The sequence below is a fragment of the Podarcis vaucheri genome (assembly GCF_965113315.1).
Source record: "Podarcis vaucheri genome assembly, chromosome: 2".
Lineage (NCBI taxonomy): Eukaryota > Metazoa > Chordata > Lepidosauria > Squamata > Lacertidae > Podarcis > Podarcis vaucheri.
Window position 1 is genome coordinate 45281800 of NC_138760.1, and position 17967 is coordinate 45299766.

General features: G+C 45.9%; 1 protein-coding gene across 1 annotated transcript in view; it reads left to right on the forward strand.

Annotated features, from left to right (window-relative positions):
• Nucleotides 1-17967, forward strand: part of STX8 (syntaxin 8) — an 81168-nt gene that overhangs the window by 53232 nt on the left and 9969 nt on the right. The window contains exon 7 of the mRNA XM_082213894.1: nt 6051-6152. Within this exon, the coding sequence (XP_082070020.1) occupies nt 6051-6152 (102 nt within the window). The remainder of the gene's footprint in view (nt 1-6050; nt 6153-17967) is intronic.

Genomic DNA, 17967 nt, shown 5'->3' on the forward strand with positions numbered 1-17967 from the left:
ACCCATCAGCTTCTGCCAGAAAGACGAGATGAACTGGCGTCCGCGGTCGGACAGGATAGACCGTGGCAGGCCATGCACTTTGAACACGTGATCTATGAACAGTTTGGCGGTTTGTTCCGCCGTGGCCACCTTCGCACACGGAATGAAATGTGCCATCTTGGTGAACAAGTCCACCACCACTAGCACAGCTGTCTTGCCTCTCGAGTTGGGTAAATCCGTCACAAAGTCCAGGGCCACCCTCTCCCACGGTTCAAACGGTGTTTGCAGCGGTTCTAACAGTCCCGCCGGTGGTCTGTGTACCGGCTTGGCCCTCTGGCAGGTGTCGCACCTCGCGACGTAGTCCGCGACCTCTCCTCTCAGCCTGGGCCACCAGAAGTCTCTCGCGACTAATTCCATCGTTTTCTCTGTGCCAAAGTGACCGGCCGTGGGTGCGTCGTGCAACTGTTGCAGTACCTTGGCGCGAAGGTCGTCTCCTGGTACATAGACAGCCCCTTTGCGTAGGAGCAAGCCGTCCCGCACCTGGAACTCGTCCGTGGTAGCCGTGCCTCTGAGCAGTTCCGCCATCTTGTCTTGCGCGAATGAGTCGTCCCGCAATGCACGTCGCACCGCATCCAGGTCTACTGTAGCTGAGGCACACGCCCACGCCGTCGGTGCGAAGATGTGCATGGCCGCCGCTGGCGTCACCTCTTCTAGGTATTGCGGTTTTCGGGACAGTGCATCCGCCATGATGTTGGTGTCGCCTGGGACGTACTCTATTCGGAAATTGAAGTCAGCAAAGAACTCCGCCCAACGTATCTGCCTCTGGTTCAGGAACTGAGCCGTGCGCCAGTGCTCCAGATTCTTGTGGTCCGTGCAGACCTGCACCGTGTGCTTGGCGCCGATTAGGAAGTGCCTCCACGCCTTGAAAGCTGCATGAATGGCCAGCAACTCCCTGTCCCAGATGGTGTAGTTCTGCTCCGACTTGCTGAGCTTTCTGGAGTAGAACGCTCCCGGCCGCCACACCCCCTGCGGGTCTCGCTGCAGCAGGACAGCTCCCACGGCTCTGTCTGACGCGTCTGTCTCTACCCTCAACGGTTTACTGGGGTCGATATGCAGCAGTTGCTTCTCCGATGCGAAGAGATGCTTGAGCGCTTGAAAGGACTGTTCCGCCTGCTCCGTCCAGATGAATTTCTTTTTTTTGGAGCTGAGCGTGTCCGTAATTGCTGCCGTCTGCATCGCGAACCCCTTGATAAACTTGCGATAGAAGTTGGCGAAGCCGACAAACCGCTGGACCTCCTTCTGGTTGCGCGGGCTTTTCCAATCCAATACCGCACGAACCTTGGTGCTGTCCATGGCTATCCCCTTGTCCGACAACTTGTATCCCAGGAAATCCACCTCCGTCGTGTCGAACTGGCACTTCTCCAGCTTGGCGTACAGTCTATGTTGTTGCAACCTGCTGAGCACCTCCCTCACGTCTCGGTCGTGAGCTTGCTGCGAGTCAGAGAAAATCAGGATGTCATCCAGGAAGCAGACGCATGTCTTGTAGAGGAGTCCCTCCAACACGTGATGCATAAAAGCTTGAAAACAGTGAGAGCCATTTTGTAATCCAAAGGGCATAACTCTGTATTCGTATGTGCCCAGCGGTGTGAACATGGCCGTCTTCCACTCATCGCCCTCCCGCATGCGGATGAGATTGTACGCCCCTCGCAGGTCCAACTTGGTGAACACGCGTCCCTTGCGCACCGTCGCGAGGAGGTCGTCAATCCTGGGCATGGGGTAATCAGACGGTTTGGTCATCTGGTTCAAAAGGCGGTAGTCCACAACTAGTCTTTTTTGGGGCGTGTCTTTCTTTTTCACGAAGAAAACGGGACTGCCCCCCACTGCCTTGGACTCTCTGATGAATCCACGCTCCAGATTATGCTCGATGAACTGTTTGAGTTTCTGCATTTCATCTTCAGACATGGAGTATAGCCGCCCCTTCGGCAGCGTCGCCCCCGGTAGGAGGTCAATCTTGCAGTCATATGGCCGGTGAGGGGGTAGCTTGTCCGCCTCCTTCTCGCAGAAGACCTCCAAAAAGCTCGCGTATTTGTGGGGGACCGCTTGCAACGATCCCAACTGCAGTTGTGATTCCTCCTCCTCTCCCTCCCGTCGGGGCAGGATGCAGTGTTCTGCGCAATAAGAGGAGCCGAAGATCAGTTGTCTCTGGTACCAAGCCAGTGTCGGACTGTGCCTGTCCAGCCAACTCATGCCCAACACAATGGGCGTGTCCGACAGTTGGGTGACATTAAAACTGATGACTTCCCTGTGGTTGCCAAGGCGCATCACCATCGGTGGCGTCTGCTTCACCACCTGCCCCCCTAGCAACTCTCTGCCATCCACTGTGACGACTTGCAGGGGCAGAGTGGCAGGCAATAGCTGTATAGCGTGCTGCTCCACAAAGCTCTGCGCTATAAAGTCTGCGTTGCTTCCAGAATCCACAGAAAGCGGCACTTCGATAGTGACGCCGTCGGGTAGCTGGAGAGATGCTGTGAGCTGCACTACTGGTTTGGGTGGGAGGGGATCCGTGGGTTGCAAGATTGCTGGGGACTGCTTCACAGATGCGTCTGGCTGGGCCCCAGTGCCTCCGTCTCCAGCCAGACATTGTCGTTTCCCTGCTGTGGTTCTCCTTGCTGCGTTGCTGCAGTCACCATTGCTGAGGCTGCAGTGTGCTTGTGGAGCCTCCGGGGACACTCCTTCGCCAAATGGCCTGGATCCTCGCAGATGTAACACTTCCTGTTCCCTCTAGGAGGCTTCGCTTTCACTGCTGCCGGTGCTAGGGCTCTGGCTGCTGACTGAGCCCTTGCACCTCCAACCTCCATCGGTTCCCCTCCCCCTCCTGGCGGAGGTGTGGATTGCGCACGCGCTGCTTCCCTCGGAACGAAAGAGAAACTTCTCGCTGCTTCGCGCCCTCCACGTCCTTCATCTCTGCACCATGGACGTTCTTCCAGCCTCACCCCCACAGTCAGCGCCCTTTGGACCACCTCCTGCGTGCTTCGGGGCCTCTCCCCCCTTGCAATTTCATCCTTAACCGCTGAACTTAGACCCTCCCAGAAGAGGTCTCTGACAGGGGGCGAATCCCGATCCCATTCTAAAGCACTGACCAGCGCAAAAAATCGGGCGTGATACTGCCGGACGCTCGCCCTCCCTTGTTTTAGTCCATGAATCTCCCGTCTGGCAAGATCCACATCAATAGTAGACAAAAAACACGCATCCATCGCTTTGATAAAGGCATCTGCATTCTGAAGCGCCGGATCTTTATCCCTCCACAAATTGCGCAGCCAGGCTTTGGCATCCCCATGCAAATGGGACAATATGAACCCCACCTTCTCTTCCTCATCTCTAAAGTCTTTTGCCAGCAGTTGCAGTGCGCACATTACGTCTGCTCTAAAATTAGGGTACTGTTGCAAAGTCCCATCGAAGTGAGCCACAAGCCCTCCTGCTCTCCGTGCCAATCCCACGCCCTCCGGTCTGGGTCCCGGTTGCCCTTGCTTAACAAGCATTTCAAACCTGGCGTGTAGGTCTCTGTAGGCGGCTGTAGTCTCCTCCTCCCGTTTCTTGGAAGCCAATACCTCTGAGGACAACTGGGTCACTGCCTCTTGCAGCGCGGAGATCCTCTGTTCTTCCGTCATCTTGCTAACCTTTGTGAGCTCGCTTACAGACACCCCTCTTCCTCCCCTAGCGGCTTCTGTTCCCGCTGCGAGGTTTCAGGTTTCTGAAGCTTTGAGAGACGGGTCTTACTGTCAGAGCTGCTACCAGGTCCCAGCTCACATAGGACCACGCCACACAGCGTCCACTTTAAAAGAGTCTTTATTGAGTTACAGGTTTCATTTCCGAACTGCAGCGTGCAGCTCTACACCTTCTGCTCTAGGTCGGCGAAGACCCGTCTGAGTCCCCGCCTCTTGCACACCAGCTTAATACCCTAGCCTTGCTCCACCTCCTTCGCCTCTCCCTACGTCTCTGGGTCCTTCTGCCCCCCTGGGCCTCCTCCCTTCTACTCTCCTCTGACGCTGACCCCCCTGATCCTTCTGCCTCCTTGCGGCGGGCTTTAGGACCTGGCTCACTCTCCGGGCTGCTTACTGCTCCAGCTTCCGCTGCATTTGAACTTGGCGCGCGCGCCCAACTTTCTACTTTCCTCTTAACCGTTGCCTCGCTCTCTGAGGAGGGCGTGACCACCCCTGACTCGTGCCCTCCCTCCTGCTGACAGCCTCCGGAACCCGATGCCTGGCTACCTTCCTCCCTGCTGCTCTCAGTCTTGAGCGTGGGTCCCGACTTCCAGCTGCTGCCGCCCTCAGTTATGAGCGTGGGTCCCGACTTCCAGCTGCTGCTCTCTGAATCTCCTCTGTTCCCTTCCTCCTGGGGTGTCCCCCCGGATCCCCCCCTTGCTCTGCTCACTGGGGCTCCCTTTTGGGAGTCCTCTGACTCACTGCTTAGGCTTGGAGATCTCGGGTCGTCATCATCACTCATTCTCCCTTCGGCTTCCTCCCCCTCGCTCTCTGTTTCCACCCTTCTCTGCGTCTCTGCTTCTGAACCCCTGACAATACTAGTAGAAGCTTTTGCTCATAAATTACTTCATAACCTACCACCTGTCAGTTGGCCTCACCCCTGCCACACCGACTGTATATGTGAAGACGGGATTGAATTTACTAAAACGTTGACCAATAGCCAAGAGCAAGAGGCTTGCAACTGGAAGACAACATGTTGAAACTTCACTCGGATGTTGGCAGCTTGCTAATTTTTGTACTACTTAATAATTTTCCTTGTTTTTTCACTCTGAATCCATTTCAAGGTCTGTGATGGAAACCAACCATTCTGTAAGGAGCTGTTTTATACAGCGTCACCCTTGTGAACCCGATGAGTTTTCAGTGGATGTATGGCATCCTTAGGAGACGTTTTTCTCTGCTGTTATCAATGACTTTTTCACCTGGATATGCCATCTCTGAAGAAACTGGAATGTTAACCACTTTCTATATATATTTTTATGTTCTTACACTTCTCAGTGCAAGTGGGGCCTGTGCTAAGTGTGGAGTTCCAGGATGCCAGGCAGCTGTGCCTTCTTTCCTCTCTCATTTCACTTTATCCCTCTTCCCTACAATGTTCCATTCTGCCCCCTGCCTTCCTTCAGCAGTCAGCCAGCATTCTGTGTCCACTGAACATGCTCAGTCTCTCCCCCTCCCCTGCACCCCCCCCCCCATTTTGGGGGAATACATGTGAATCCAGACTTGGAGAGTGGAGTTTGCTATTCACATATATCAATACCTGCACCTTGAATCTCAGCTGGAAACAAATAAGCAAATAATGTTTTTTTTTAACGCCGAAGTGCAGTTAGCGCTTGCATATAGTCATGATGTCATTATTTGTGCTGAAAAATGGAATATTGGAGAGCAGAAGTACAACTGTAAGAGAGATATTCTATAAGGAAGCTGCTTAAACAGGATCATGCTTCAGTTTTTATTCTCAGTTATAACTGAGCCTTAGAAATTGTATTTATACCAATATGCAAAGGTGCAGATATTTTCCATTTGCAGGTTTTGACAACATCTGTGGGGCAATATAGTGCAGTGCAAGTAGCATGAGGGCTGAATGTGCAGGGCCAGTTTCTAATCTCTGGTCATTTCCAGGTAGCAAAAGTTCAAAAGTGGAGGTTCTGTGCAGGCACTCCAAACAGCCCTGATAAAATTTTCACCCTTCTCCTGGTCTAAATTTATAAAGCATTTTGTACTAACTACTAACTATGGGCCAAGCAACAGATGTGTCTGCACGTTCTTAATCCATTATGCTAGCTAAGTGCAGCATCTACATGGGCTACAACTACCGTGATGTTTTTGGGTGGCTTCTGCTTGGCTTCTGTCACATTTAAAACAGCCATCTGTCTAACCTTCCTCAGAGGGCTGCCATGCCGATAAGTTAGAACAAAGCTGCAGAGCTCTTGGTTGCTGGAAGGGTGCCATGAAATGATAACATTGCATTTGTTTGGGTGTGATGGTGGAAAACCTGGGTATTAATACTATATAACAATATCTCTTTTTTAATAGAAATCATCGACGATATCACCAATTTAGTAGAAAATACCGACAACAAGCTGCGCAACCAAACCAAGCGTGTAATGACAGTGGACAGAAAATCATCTTCTTGTGGTAAGATATGGTTTGACTTAAAGGTCTACTTTTTAAATATATTTTTTTTAATTAGAAGCCATTTTGTAGCTTCTAATTATTGGCCTGAAGCAGTATAAATCTTTTTTCACTGCCTTCTTGTAATGGTTAATGGCAGTTAATTAAGCATGGTTTAAGCAGCTACTGCTTTTGAGAAAGAGTGTGAGGAGAGAAAAAAAGAAGACATGATAGAAGAGGAGTAAAATTAGTATCCTCATATAGAGAAGGGGAGTTATTTGTAGAAGTGATTCCATTTGGTAAAATGCCTGTGCCTACAGATACCCTACAAAGCAGAGTGTTCTCTTATGTGAAGGCCACCAATGTTGCAATTTTTGTTTCTACTATTGCACTTTCCATATTGTCAAACATAATAAACCAGACATAGTCAAACTCCCCCCCCCTACATCATTTGGGACTAAAATTCCCATCATCCCGGACCACTAGTTGTGTTAGCTAGGGATGATGAGAATTATAGTCCCAAACATCTGGAGGGGCGGAGTTTGCCTATGTCTGTAATAAACTGTATGTTGCCGGTTAAGCCACATGTGTACATAATTTTAAATCTTTATTTTCTTGGCACATGATAGGTATAGGATATTTAGCACCATTTTGTTTCCATATAATACGTTGGTTTAGTGCAGGGTTTCCCAAACTTGGGTCCCCAGCTGTTTTTGCACTACAATTCCCATCATGGGATGATGGGAATTGTAGTGCAAAAACAGCTGGGGACCCAAGTTTGGAAACCCTGGGTTAGTGCAAAACAGTATGAAACACTGGTCAGGCTGATAAAATACAACTGAATACTCTTCTATGATTCCTTGATGTTTCAGATAACTGCATGTGTTAAATTTCAAAAGACTTAGATTTAAAACCAATTGTGTGGGGCAGGGGAATCCTTGATCTTCATTGTTGAGTTTTGTGTTCACAGTGCACTTAATTTACTGAATGTCTCTTAAATGACTTAAGCAAAAAAGAAGGAAGGCCATCAAGTTAGACTCTTCAACTGCACTTAGAAAGAAAAATCCTGTGTTTGTTAGAAGTATTTGTATCCCTCCTTCTGTCTGGCAGAAAAGACTTCAATGCCGCGGACAGTAAATGGAAATTAATAGTTAACAAACATAATATACTTGGTTAAGATAGTGGTGGTTCATGATGGCTCTGCGGGGAGGAGGGGATGATGATGGAAAATGTCTGATCTCCTGGCTTTAGATGTTGCTATAAATGTTGTTGTTATTTATTAGCAACTTTACCATGGTACTGGGGGGCGGGAGGAGCTTCAGAAGCATACAGTTTGTGCTAGCATTATTAGCATCAACATCTTAGGCCTGGTGGCAGTCAGCCATTTGATATTAAACCCCTACAGATTGCTGTGTAGTTGAGTTCTGAATCTGATAGCAGGGATTTGCTCCCGTATCTAGTTGTGAAATCATATAGTGTAGGCTAGTGATATTTTTCCCCCATCATCAAGCAGATGGCAGTTGCTTTTCAGATTGATTTGATTTTACCTAGCAACCTGGCTCTATGAAATGCTAAGAGTCAGAGAACAAAGGTATATTTCATCCGATAGTTCCAAGGAAAATTAAAGATGACTTAGTCTATCCTCCACGCTTTCCCCTCTTTCCCTGCCAGTTCTTCCAGCTCACTAGAAATGCATATAAATGGTAAAAATGGGTTGTATTAAAACCTCCCATTTTCTTCTGTTCCACAAGGGGGCATCGCAGCGAGATGTCTCTTTGCTTTTAGTTTTTATGGTGTCTTTAGGGGAGAACAAAAATCATGGCTTTAATTTCTATCACCTAAATCGGTATGCGCTGCGCTGTATTAACTTCTCACAGGAATATTATTTTTTTACGGTGTTCCTCAAACTTTGCTGCAAACTTTAAATAAATCTGTGGGGGTTTTAAAATGTGGATGGCATCCTAAAAGAATGTCCCTAGAAAGTAGGAGTATGCCCCCAGCTCTCACCTTATTCATCATTCTGTGCAGTACCCACATTCTTTGGCTATTTTTCTCAGAAAGTCAATTGGCTTGATAAATTCAGGGCTGCAAGTAATCAGGTTTGTTCAGCTGATGCAAAGTATATATATTCTGACGAGTGAAAGTTCCATCCGCTTTATTTTTAGTATTGCGGGGAGCTTAGTTCAGTGTGACATGAAGTCAGCCTTTCCTGTGGCCGGTTTGCCAGAAGATTGTGCCAGCGTTCTTTCCAATAACTGCACGGACAGTTGCCTTGGGTCTGAACCAAAAGATGATTTCCCTGAAACAACTTTTTTTCCTGGTTTATGAACTGTTCCATTTTTCTCTTTGCTCCTTTTCATGTTCCCTAAGCCCAGATATCTGGGTATTTGGAATCACTTTCCACGATGTTACTACCATTTGGTTTGTGATGTTGGCAGATCTTATTCCATGAAGTGTGTGTGACACCTCATACCGATAGCAGAGCAATGGACCAAGTTTGGAGAAGGGGCATAAAAACATAGTAACTTCTTCTTGTAAGATTGGAGGTGGTTTCTTATTTCAGCTGCTATTTACATAATAAAAATATGCATTAATTTCATTCATGAAGTTAAGATCAGTCTAATTTGGCCCTGAGACATAGAGATAACTTGTCTGGATGGTGACCAACAGTGGCCTTTGGCTGCACTGGGGCCCTGTAACTGCTGAGCTGTCATTTATTTCAGATTCAGACTCTGGGACTGCTTCTCTCATATATCATCCCCTTATGCCTGTCAAAATGTTTGTGCTTTTTGAGGACTTCAACTGCTGTGGCATGTTAATCAGAAGCTCAGATAATATTGCCCAGCATGCTATGATTTGCAGAGTTCAAGACCCTAAGCAGCAGTGGACGCTCACAAGACAGCATCGTTTCATACATATTTCTTTCTTCTTTATATCTTGTCAAGAGCATCACAGATCCTAATATGCTCACCTCCCACCACCATCAGATGCACTCTCTCCTTTTCCCATTCTCCTTTGGTGAAGTGGAGTAAACAATAAGTTGCTTGACTTGCCAAGGTCACCCAAACAGCCCCATGGCATGGCTATCATTAAACCTGTATCTCTGGAATTCTATCCCAATGCTTTAATCACTGAGCAACCTCTTTGTCACTTGGCAGAAGTCCATGGTGAAAGCATTCAGAAAGAAATAGTCTGGACACTAAAATCCTTCCAACTCCCACAGTCTCCCCAAAGAAAAATAAACCCCGAGCTTAGTTAATATTTTGTCTCGTTAGGCTTCCAAGAGCAGAAATCTAAAAATTTAGAGTGATAAGACGCAGGATTGGTAGGCAGTTTGCATCTGATACTCATAATTATATCCTTGTTATTTACTCTTTCTTTAAACTCAGAAGAGGATTTGGCATGTCTAGTGAGAAAATACTGTTGTGTCCCCCCCCCCAGCCTTTCACCTTAAAGAAATGGGTAAGGGGAGTCTAGCATGCCTATGCAGGCTGGGTGAGCGGAAGAGGCCAGCAACACCTAGTTAATTACATTTGCATATGCAGCTGTTCAAATAGAGCCTCTCTGGTGCCTGCTCTCACCTCGTGGGGGATTTGGAGCAGCTGTTGCTAGACCCAGCAATCTGGCTCTGCCATTGGAGGGCTGGGGTGCGTCCCCGGGACGCCCCCTCAACCATCTATCATTTCAAAGGCCAAGTAATTAGTTATATTTGAATACAAAGAGGGGAAACCTGGCATTGTGTGAACATCCAGGGGCAGCTGCTTATAGTTTGGTTTCCAAGGATACGTGTCCAGGAGTTAAATCACTGCTTGATATTTCTGGAAAAAGTGCAGAAATGTGATAATCAGAATTTGACGCCTGCTGTTTATTTTATAGCACATCCTGCAAGTCGGTGGAGGCTTCCCTGTGATTTTAGGTGGTTGTTTAATTTTCCTTTAAAAACAGAGAAAAAAATACAATTGGCTATCGTGCTGAGGTTCTGTTGAGATCATGACTTAGTTTGTTTTGTTTTGTGGGAGCTGGGTGAAAATCATATGTGGCCCGCTTTCCTGATTCTGCATGCATTTTTCTGAAGCTCTTTAATTCCCTTCACCAGAAAGACGGGTATTTCAAAAGCAGATGCTAGGCCGCAGAAATATAGGGTGCAGATAATGGAAGGATGGTGGAAAGCTCCAGGATAAAGACTTTCCCCACTTATAAGGGCAATCTTAAGGTGCACGTCAGCCTCCAAAATAGAGATGATAAGGATTCATAGTATTTCATTCCTAAAAGCAAGGACATCCAAGGTGCTTTTTCTTGGTTAAAGATACCTTGGTTAACATACCCTGTTCCACCTGAAAGATTTCGCATATCCAACCAGCCAGTCTGATACTGTTGCTGCTTTTCCTTTCCCCCTCTCCTTCTTTGTTTTCATACCTGAAACAAAACTGAGAGATCCATTAGGAGCAGTGCAAACATCATTCCCTCCACCACATGAAACCATGTGCAATGTGAACTGGCCCTTCCTCATGAGTGCCTGATTACATGCTGGGCTGATCTGTAGCATTTCTGAACCTCAAGAAAATGGCGGGACAGTCACATAAACCAATAGTTTGCGCAGTTGGCGGTTCATGCTCAGGGCCTGTTTGTGTAGTAGAGGAGAGGGACCAGCTCATGTTTGCTCTTCATTGTGCAACTGCAGCCCTGCTGTTGGGCTAGGATCTGGGGCCAAGGCATTGACCATTTTTTCAAATAAATGAGGAGGCCAATCTTGAGGGAAGCATCTGAATCCACGGTGTTGTGTGGTGGATTTCACTGTCTCATTGCTGCTGTAGATGGTGTTCAGTAACTCTGTCCTTCCTTTGGAGTCCTCAAAAAGAAGGAAGGGTGGAATAAATGCCCCCCTCCCCCGCTTTCACCAAAGAAATACAACTGCAAAGTAATTGATTGCCAAAACAGTGGTGAGTGACAGTGTGGATCTGTGATGCCTGTCCTGTAGATGTACATGGGACTGTAATATTTGGAAATGAGGGACACCTATCATTTCCCTGCATTCATCCTGGTTTGCGGAGTCTGGGCCAGAGACTTCTGTGGTGCATATGTGTTTCATGGAAAGTGCCATAAGCCACACAAATCCCTGGTTACTCGAAAGGTCTTCTCTGTTGCAGTTTTCAGTCTTCCTAGTCGTATTCCTTGATGGCTCAATATAACATTTGATGGCCTTTTCATATTTGGCTTTGAAATGCGCTCCAAAGTTCTGCGGTCTCTCTCTCCCTTCATTTCGAGGGTTCAGATTTGCTCCTTGTCTGTGCTCTCCGTGGATTCTCATCGTGGAGCAGGAGAGACTGCTTTAGGGTGGGTTTATTTACCTAATAAACTGGCTCTTGTATCGTCTAGGAAATGCTGACATTTTTGAAAGAGGAACTCCTAGTAACAGGCAAACAAAGGTCCAGCAGTTAGGTCTGGTGAAACAACGAAATGAAGGTCAGCGAATATTGCCCTCAGCCTCTTTCCCGGTGGCCATGACAGCAGCGGAGGTTTATTTGAAGATCCCAGACTCAGAGTCATTGCTTGCATTGTCACCCATCTGAGCGTTCGAGTCTGTGCCAACAGTTTGGGATATTAATGTATTCCACAGATCAGTGAAAAAAGGAATTCCTCTGCACGTCTTTCTTTTCTTTTCTTTTTTTGTTTCCCCTAATTTCCCCCCCTCTCACTCCTTTCCATACACTTTGTTTGCAGTGCCTTTGTCTGGGGGATGTTGCTGGGCATTTCTAATGAGAAAGCAAAGAATTGTGGAGAGGGAGGGGGAGGGCTGTGTTAGCACTTTTAAAACATAAGGTGAAAGTTTTTTACAAGCTAGTCAGGTGCATAGAAATTCGTATTCTAGTTGGGATTGTGAATGCAAATATACAGTAGAAAGCTCCCTTTCTGACACATAAATCTCATTGATTTGCTTCCTGGAGCAAGAAAGTACTTTAGGAAAAATTAAACACTGCTGCTCCACAGGATGCCATGCCTCAGTGCTTCTTTAGTATTCATCCGTGCTTCATTACCACAGCCACCTCTCAGCCCACCCTGAGCAGCTGCTAAAAGGGGCAAAATTACAGCAATTCATACTGCGGGTGACTTACTGCCAGGGAATAATTGGTTTCTGTTTGCAAGGGACATTATCACAGCGAAGCTTGGAAAACAGAAATTGTTTGCTGGTTTTGGGGAGGGGGGTGTTCAATGGAATGTATTTATCAAGATTTTCACAGGATTTGTAGAAAGGGCAGCTCAATGGAAAGAAAAGCTGTTGTTGTTCTTGCGAAGAGACAATTATCTAATAAAGAAATGGGTCAGGCAAAGGAATTTGCACAGGTTTCTTAAACGTATCTGTTTATGCGGCTTCCCTAGCAGGAATTGTACTTAATACTTAGATATTTTTTTAATATATTCTTTGATCCTTCATGGAAATGTTAATGAGACGAAATGGGCTAAAGAGCTCTCCAGACACTGCCTGGAGAGGGAGGAATGAAATGCAGACCCTCTGGAGGGCTTCTGACACACAAGAAGTCCCTTTGTTTCCTGTTTTACAAACCAGAGACATGTCTAAAATCAGCAGCAAAAGAGAGCAGGCTGAAGAGGCAGTGCCGAAGACTAGGCTTTCTATATTTTAAAGGGGGGGGTGTTGTTTGTTGCTGGCTGTGAATGCCTTGGCGTGCTTGATGGGCAGTGTTCTGTGGCTGTTTGAAGTCCAGAATGAAGGTACTCAGAAGATGTGAGCAGGATGTGGTTAGGCCGTCTTTCACTTAGACTTAATTAAGAATCTTGCAGGCTTTGTCTCTTGGGGAGCCTGTTTCTGTGAATAGGGAGCTTGGCCCCAAAATTGTATATACCAGGCCCACTGCCTTTGTGTTGGGTTGCCAAACTGAAGACAGTAGCAAGTGCAGGCCCCATGTTGCTGGAGGTCATCCTCTTGTTCGGAGAAGTGAGCCCACATCCCCAAGAGAAAGCGAGAGGAGCTGGAGGGAGTCTTTCTTAGGAACTGGAGAGTAACCAACCTTTATATATGTGTGCGTGTGTGTGTATAAATAAAAAGCCAGTGGGAGGTAGAAGAGGTTTTGTAACACTTTCCAGCGGATGATTGTTTAGCCTTAAGGAAGGTCAGAGGCTAAACCACAAAGGGCAAACACTTTTCCTCAAGGAGTCAACACTGGGTCCATTTCTGTATGTGGGACTATATCTGGGGTTTCATACCCAGATATTAATGAGTCCAGGTATACAATTTATAACCTATGACGTTCCCTTCTAGAAGAGTCAGATTTATTTTTAATACTTTAATGATTAACAAAAAAGATTCATTGTTATTTTGGTTTTTCACAGGAGAAAACCTAGCACTTTGAGAGTGTTGTCCAAAGCTTAATGGCCGGCCTTCCATTTCCAGGAAAAGCCTAAACTCCTGGTTATGGTTTTAGATAAGCCATAAGGCCAGCCCTTTCTATTCATTTGCATGAGAATTAATGCCTATAGAAGTGACCATATCTTGCCTCTCAGTTCATCAGAGGTCTTGGTAGTTGTGACTGTGTTCAGGGGAGAGAAGTCGAACAGGTGAATAGTGAGGTGGCCTGGATAGGCACTTGAAGGACTCTCTATCCTCTATCACATAGGCTGTGAATATGATTGGATGAGGTAGGTCAGGAGCAGCTGCTGTGTTCCCCTCCAGATGTTCTGACCACCTTGCATCATTGGCAATGCTGTCTGTGGTTGATGAGTTGCAGTCCATAACATCTAGAGGGACCAGGTTGGCTACCCTCAAGGTAGGGGTAATGTCTCTGCTAGAAAAGCAACTAAGAAGAAACTTGGACCATGCTCTTAACTTGCCATTCATGAGGCACAACGATAGTGTCTAACTCTGTACATTCCTGCACGAGACTGATAGTTTTAAATCTGTTTCATTCTGGCTTTAGGCCAGATTTGAGCCCAGAGACTTCTCTGCTTGTAGTGGACAATCTCAGCTGTTGCTACTATACCTGCTGATCCCATTTGACAGTAGCATCCTTCTGGTGTGATTCTGCTTCCTTTCTGACGGGTATAAGAGGGTATTATTAACAGCTGTTCAGTCTATTTCCCCACCATTCTTGTTGCTGTTTTGGGGAGTGGAGATCCACTTGTGAATCAGCGTCTAAAAGCTCTTGTGGTTAGATAACGTGGAATAGACTTTAAGCAGAAGGCAGACAAGACTGAAGATGCAGTGCTTCCTTCCATTCATATTCACTTAAAAGATCAGGTAAAGGTACCCCTGCCCGTACGGGCCAGTCGTGTCCGACTCTAGGGTTGCGTGTTCATCTCGCTCAAGAGGCCGGGAGCCGGCGCCGCCCAAAGACACTTCCGGGTCATGTGGCCAGCATGACGAAGCTGCTCTGGCGAGCCAGCACTAGCGCAGCACACGGAAACGCCGTTTACCTTCCCGCTGGAGAGCGGTCCCTATTTATCTACTTGCACTTTGGGGTGCTTTCGAACTGCTAGGTAGGCAGGAGCTGGGACCGAATGATGGGAGCTCACCCCGTCGCGCGGGGATTCGAACCGCCGACCATTCGATCAGGAAGTCCTAGGCACTGTGGTTTAACCCACAGCGCCACCCGTGTCCCAAAAGATCAGATACCTAACCTAGAAATGTCCCTAGTGGCCATGGGTACTTTTTCCACTTACACTCAATATTAGCTGCTGCAACTCTTATTGGAAGGTAAGATCTTCCTGGTGCTGGGGGGGGGGGGATCATCACTCATACTTGAATAATCTTAGGAATTTGATTTGTATAATATGCTTTGTGTGAACATGCCTGGAAGCTTAGCTTATGCAAAACTTTACTTGTATGATGAGGTCTGAGACACTACCTGCATATTTAAAAATTCCACTGCTTACATGCTTGCTTTTTAAGAACAATTCATGGTGGTTATTTATGCATGGCCAGGTCACAGGTATCTCAATAAACACATGCCATATTAAAGTATTCCACGTGTTTGGATCTTAAGGAGAGTTTCCTACTCTGTATATTTCTTTTTCCAAAGAGAGGGAGGCATTTAGTGGAGGCGTTCGTATTGAGAAATTTTGTTCTTTCATAGCAGTATTAAAAATAGAACATCGGGGGCTGGAGTTTCTAAGTTTACTCTCAAGCTGAGTTGCTGTAGCCCTTCACTCTCTCTGCCGATACTTGTGCACACAGGAAAAGAGAAAAATATTTGCACATGGATTAACATTTTCTAGAACTTATTGCCATTTGTAGAGCAGGGAGAAAACAACAGGATTAGGCAGAGATTCGAATTAACATACAGTCATTTTGGATTCTGGTTTATGAGGTGAATTCATAGGTTTAATTTGCTGCCATGCAGTTTCCACAATGAGTTGCATTTGGAATGAGTTGCAGTTAAAAACTTTTGGGGGAGAGAAACAGTCAGACTTCTGATTAACTGAGGCAACCCTAGTTAAAACTAAGGGTGAGTGCCCAAAACAAAATCCCTTATACTTTATAGCAGCCTCCCTCAACCTTGGGTCCCCAGATGTTGTTGGACTACAACTCCCATCATTCCTAGCTAGCAGGACCAGTGATCAGGAATGATAGCAGTTGTAGTCGAGGGTTGAGAGGGGCTGCTCTATGGGTATTAGAGTATGACTTGGAACCTTGGGGTTCATTACTACTACTACTACTAATGTTTTTCAAAGTTTTAATACATACATGTTCTACATATTTCTTCCATCCATTCTTGTTGAATCCATATGAGCATCTTTCTGTCCTCAGTTACTGCAGAGCAGAGCAAATCCTTCTTTAAATATCTGAAGATTTTTCAGTGCAGAACTGAGATTGGCAATATAGCTTTGCTTAAATTGTACGAGTAATAGCAGCTTCCTACTTCAGGGTTTGGTTGCTTACATCTCCCTGTGTTTAAATCCCTTCCTCTCATAAGCTCTTTCAACATCACTGAACAAGGTGGTTCAGTGGATTAAATGTTGGACACCGGAAGCCCTTCGGCAAGTCACTACCTCTTGGCCCTCTTTCTCTATATCTGCAAAAAGGGGATAACCCATGAGTGGATGTTAGTGAATGAATGAGGTATGGAAAGTTCAATTGCAAGTTTAAATAATCAGTTTGCACTCTTGTGGCTGTTTTATAACAACTATATGATCCACTTGTGGAAGCCTTTTGGTTTTCTTTTGTTGTTGATCAGGCAAGGTTCCCCTTTTGGACTCACTGCAGCGCTTGTCCTTAGCAGTTTGCACCAAAGGACTGAGGAAGTAGCTTAGGGTTGGTTGTTTAGGTTTCCTCTCAGTAACTTTATCTGAACACTTTCTGTTCCTATCTACTTTCTCATGGATAATCTCCTTTCATTTTGTTGAACTCTTCCTGTAAAACAGTTTCTGCTGAATAGCACATGAGTAGTGGGCTATTTTCACATCATGCTATGCTTCAAGCTTCCTTCTGTGCATGTAAACCTATAAAGAGGCTCATCAGTTATTCAGCCACAGATAATTCTCATGCACGCTTAACATACCAAAGAGAAAAGTGTGTGTAAGGAAGAAAGTAGGCTGAGAGGAAAGGGGCAACACTCTTCCCTTATTTTTTCTCTTAACTGAATTTGATAACCAAAACTACTGAGGACTGCTGAAAATTACAAAATCAGGAAAGGGAGGAGAATATTTGGGCTCCAGTTTGTGGCTGATAATGTTCATGACTGAATTATAAGGAGGAAAGAACTGGTAAAATCAGGAAGTGTAACTTGGTGTCAAGACAGACACAGAGTTTTTTCTAAGCACCCATTCTTACCAGGGCATGTATGTGTGTCTTTAGTGGGCATGATCTATCAGAGTGATTTAGCCAAAGATGCATCTGCATTTTTGAAAAGGCTGTTTTTGCAGCAGCTAGTGATGATTTCTTTTGCACAAATAAATGTGTTCCTTTCCACCTGCCATACCATTGGTAGAAGAGTATTGGAAGCTTCTGTAAAGGTTCTTGATAGCAGATTATCCAAATGCAGTTGATGAATGTTCACTGTCAGGAGCAGGAGATTTGGAGTCTGCATTTCCCAGAGTCTAATCATCTCATAGGGCAGCTGAGTGTGACTCCTTCCCCAATAATCTACTTAACTCAGTAGTTTTCCCCTCCTGTTGCCTCACAAGGAGAAAGAGGCTCCTAGGCTGTTTGCATGATAAGTAGCTTCAGACTCTCCAAGCCTTTGAAGGGAAAGCTGAGAGTTAATTGTGGCAGCTTGAACTAATGGTTTCCCATGTTTACTGGTAGGTTAAGTGAGAAAGAGAGCTTGAAAAACACCCTTCATTTAAGTGCAGTAATGGGCCTTACAGCAAATTTCAAGAGACAACATGTTAATAACTATTCTCTGATCTGGGGGAAAGTGTTTGCCATGTTCCAAGGCTGATGGATTTGCAGGAAGAGTATGGATAAGTACATCAGGGTTTTCTCTTGGGGGAAATTAACTGGGAGATACTCTTGTTTAACTTTTTAAACATCTGCATAACAACTGTGGATAGTTACCAGCAAGCTGAGTGACCTTTAGGTGGTAATTGATCATGTCTCACGAAAGTCCAACTCACTGCATGTAAAAATGCCTACCTGTGTATGTAGGAGATACACATACCCACAGGACTCATTTTACAGGTAAACCAAATATATGCTACTCCATAACTATTTTACAATGCTGTGCTTTAGGTTTGTGCTGTTCATTTAAGTTTAGAATCATGGTTAGAAGCATTGTATTTGCTGTCAAATGGTAAAATAATTCCTGCATTTTCATGCAAAAAACAGCCCAAGAAGTGTTAATATCTTCAGCAGATTTATTAGACTGCACATAATCACGATGTCTGA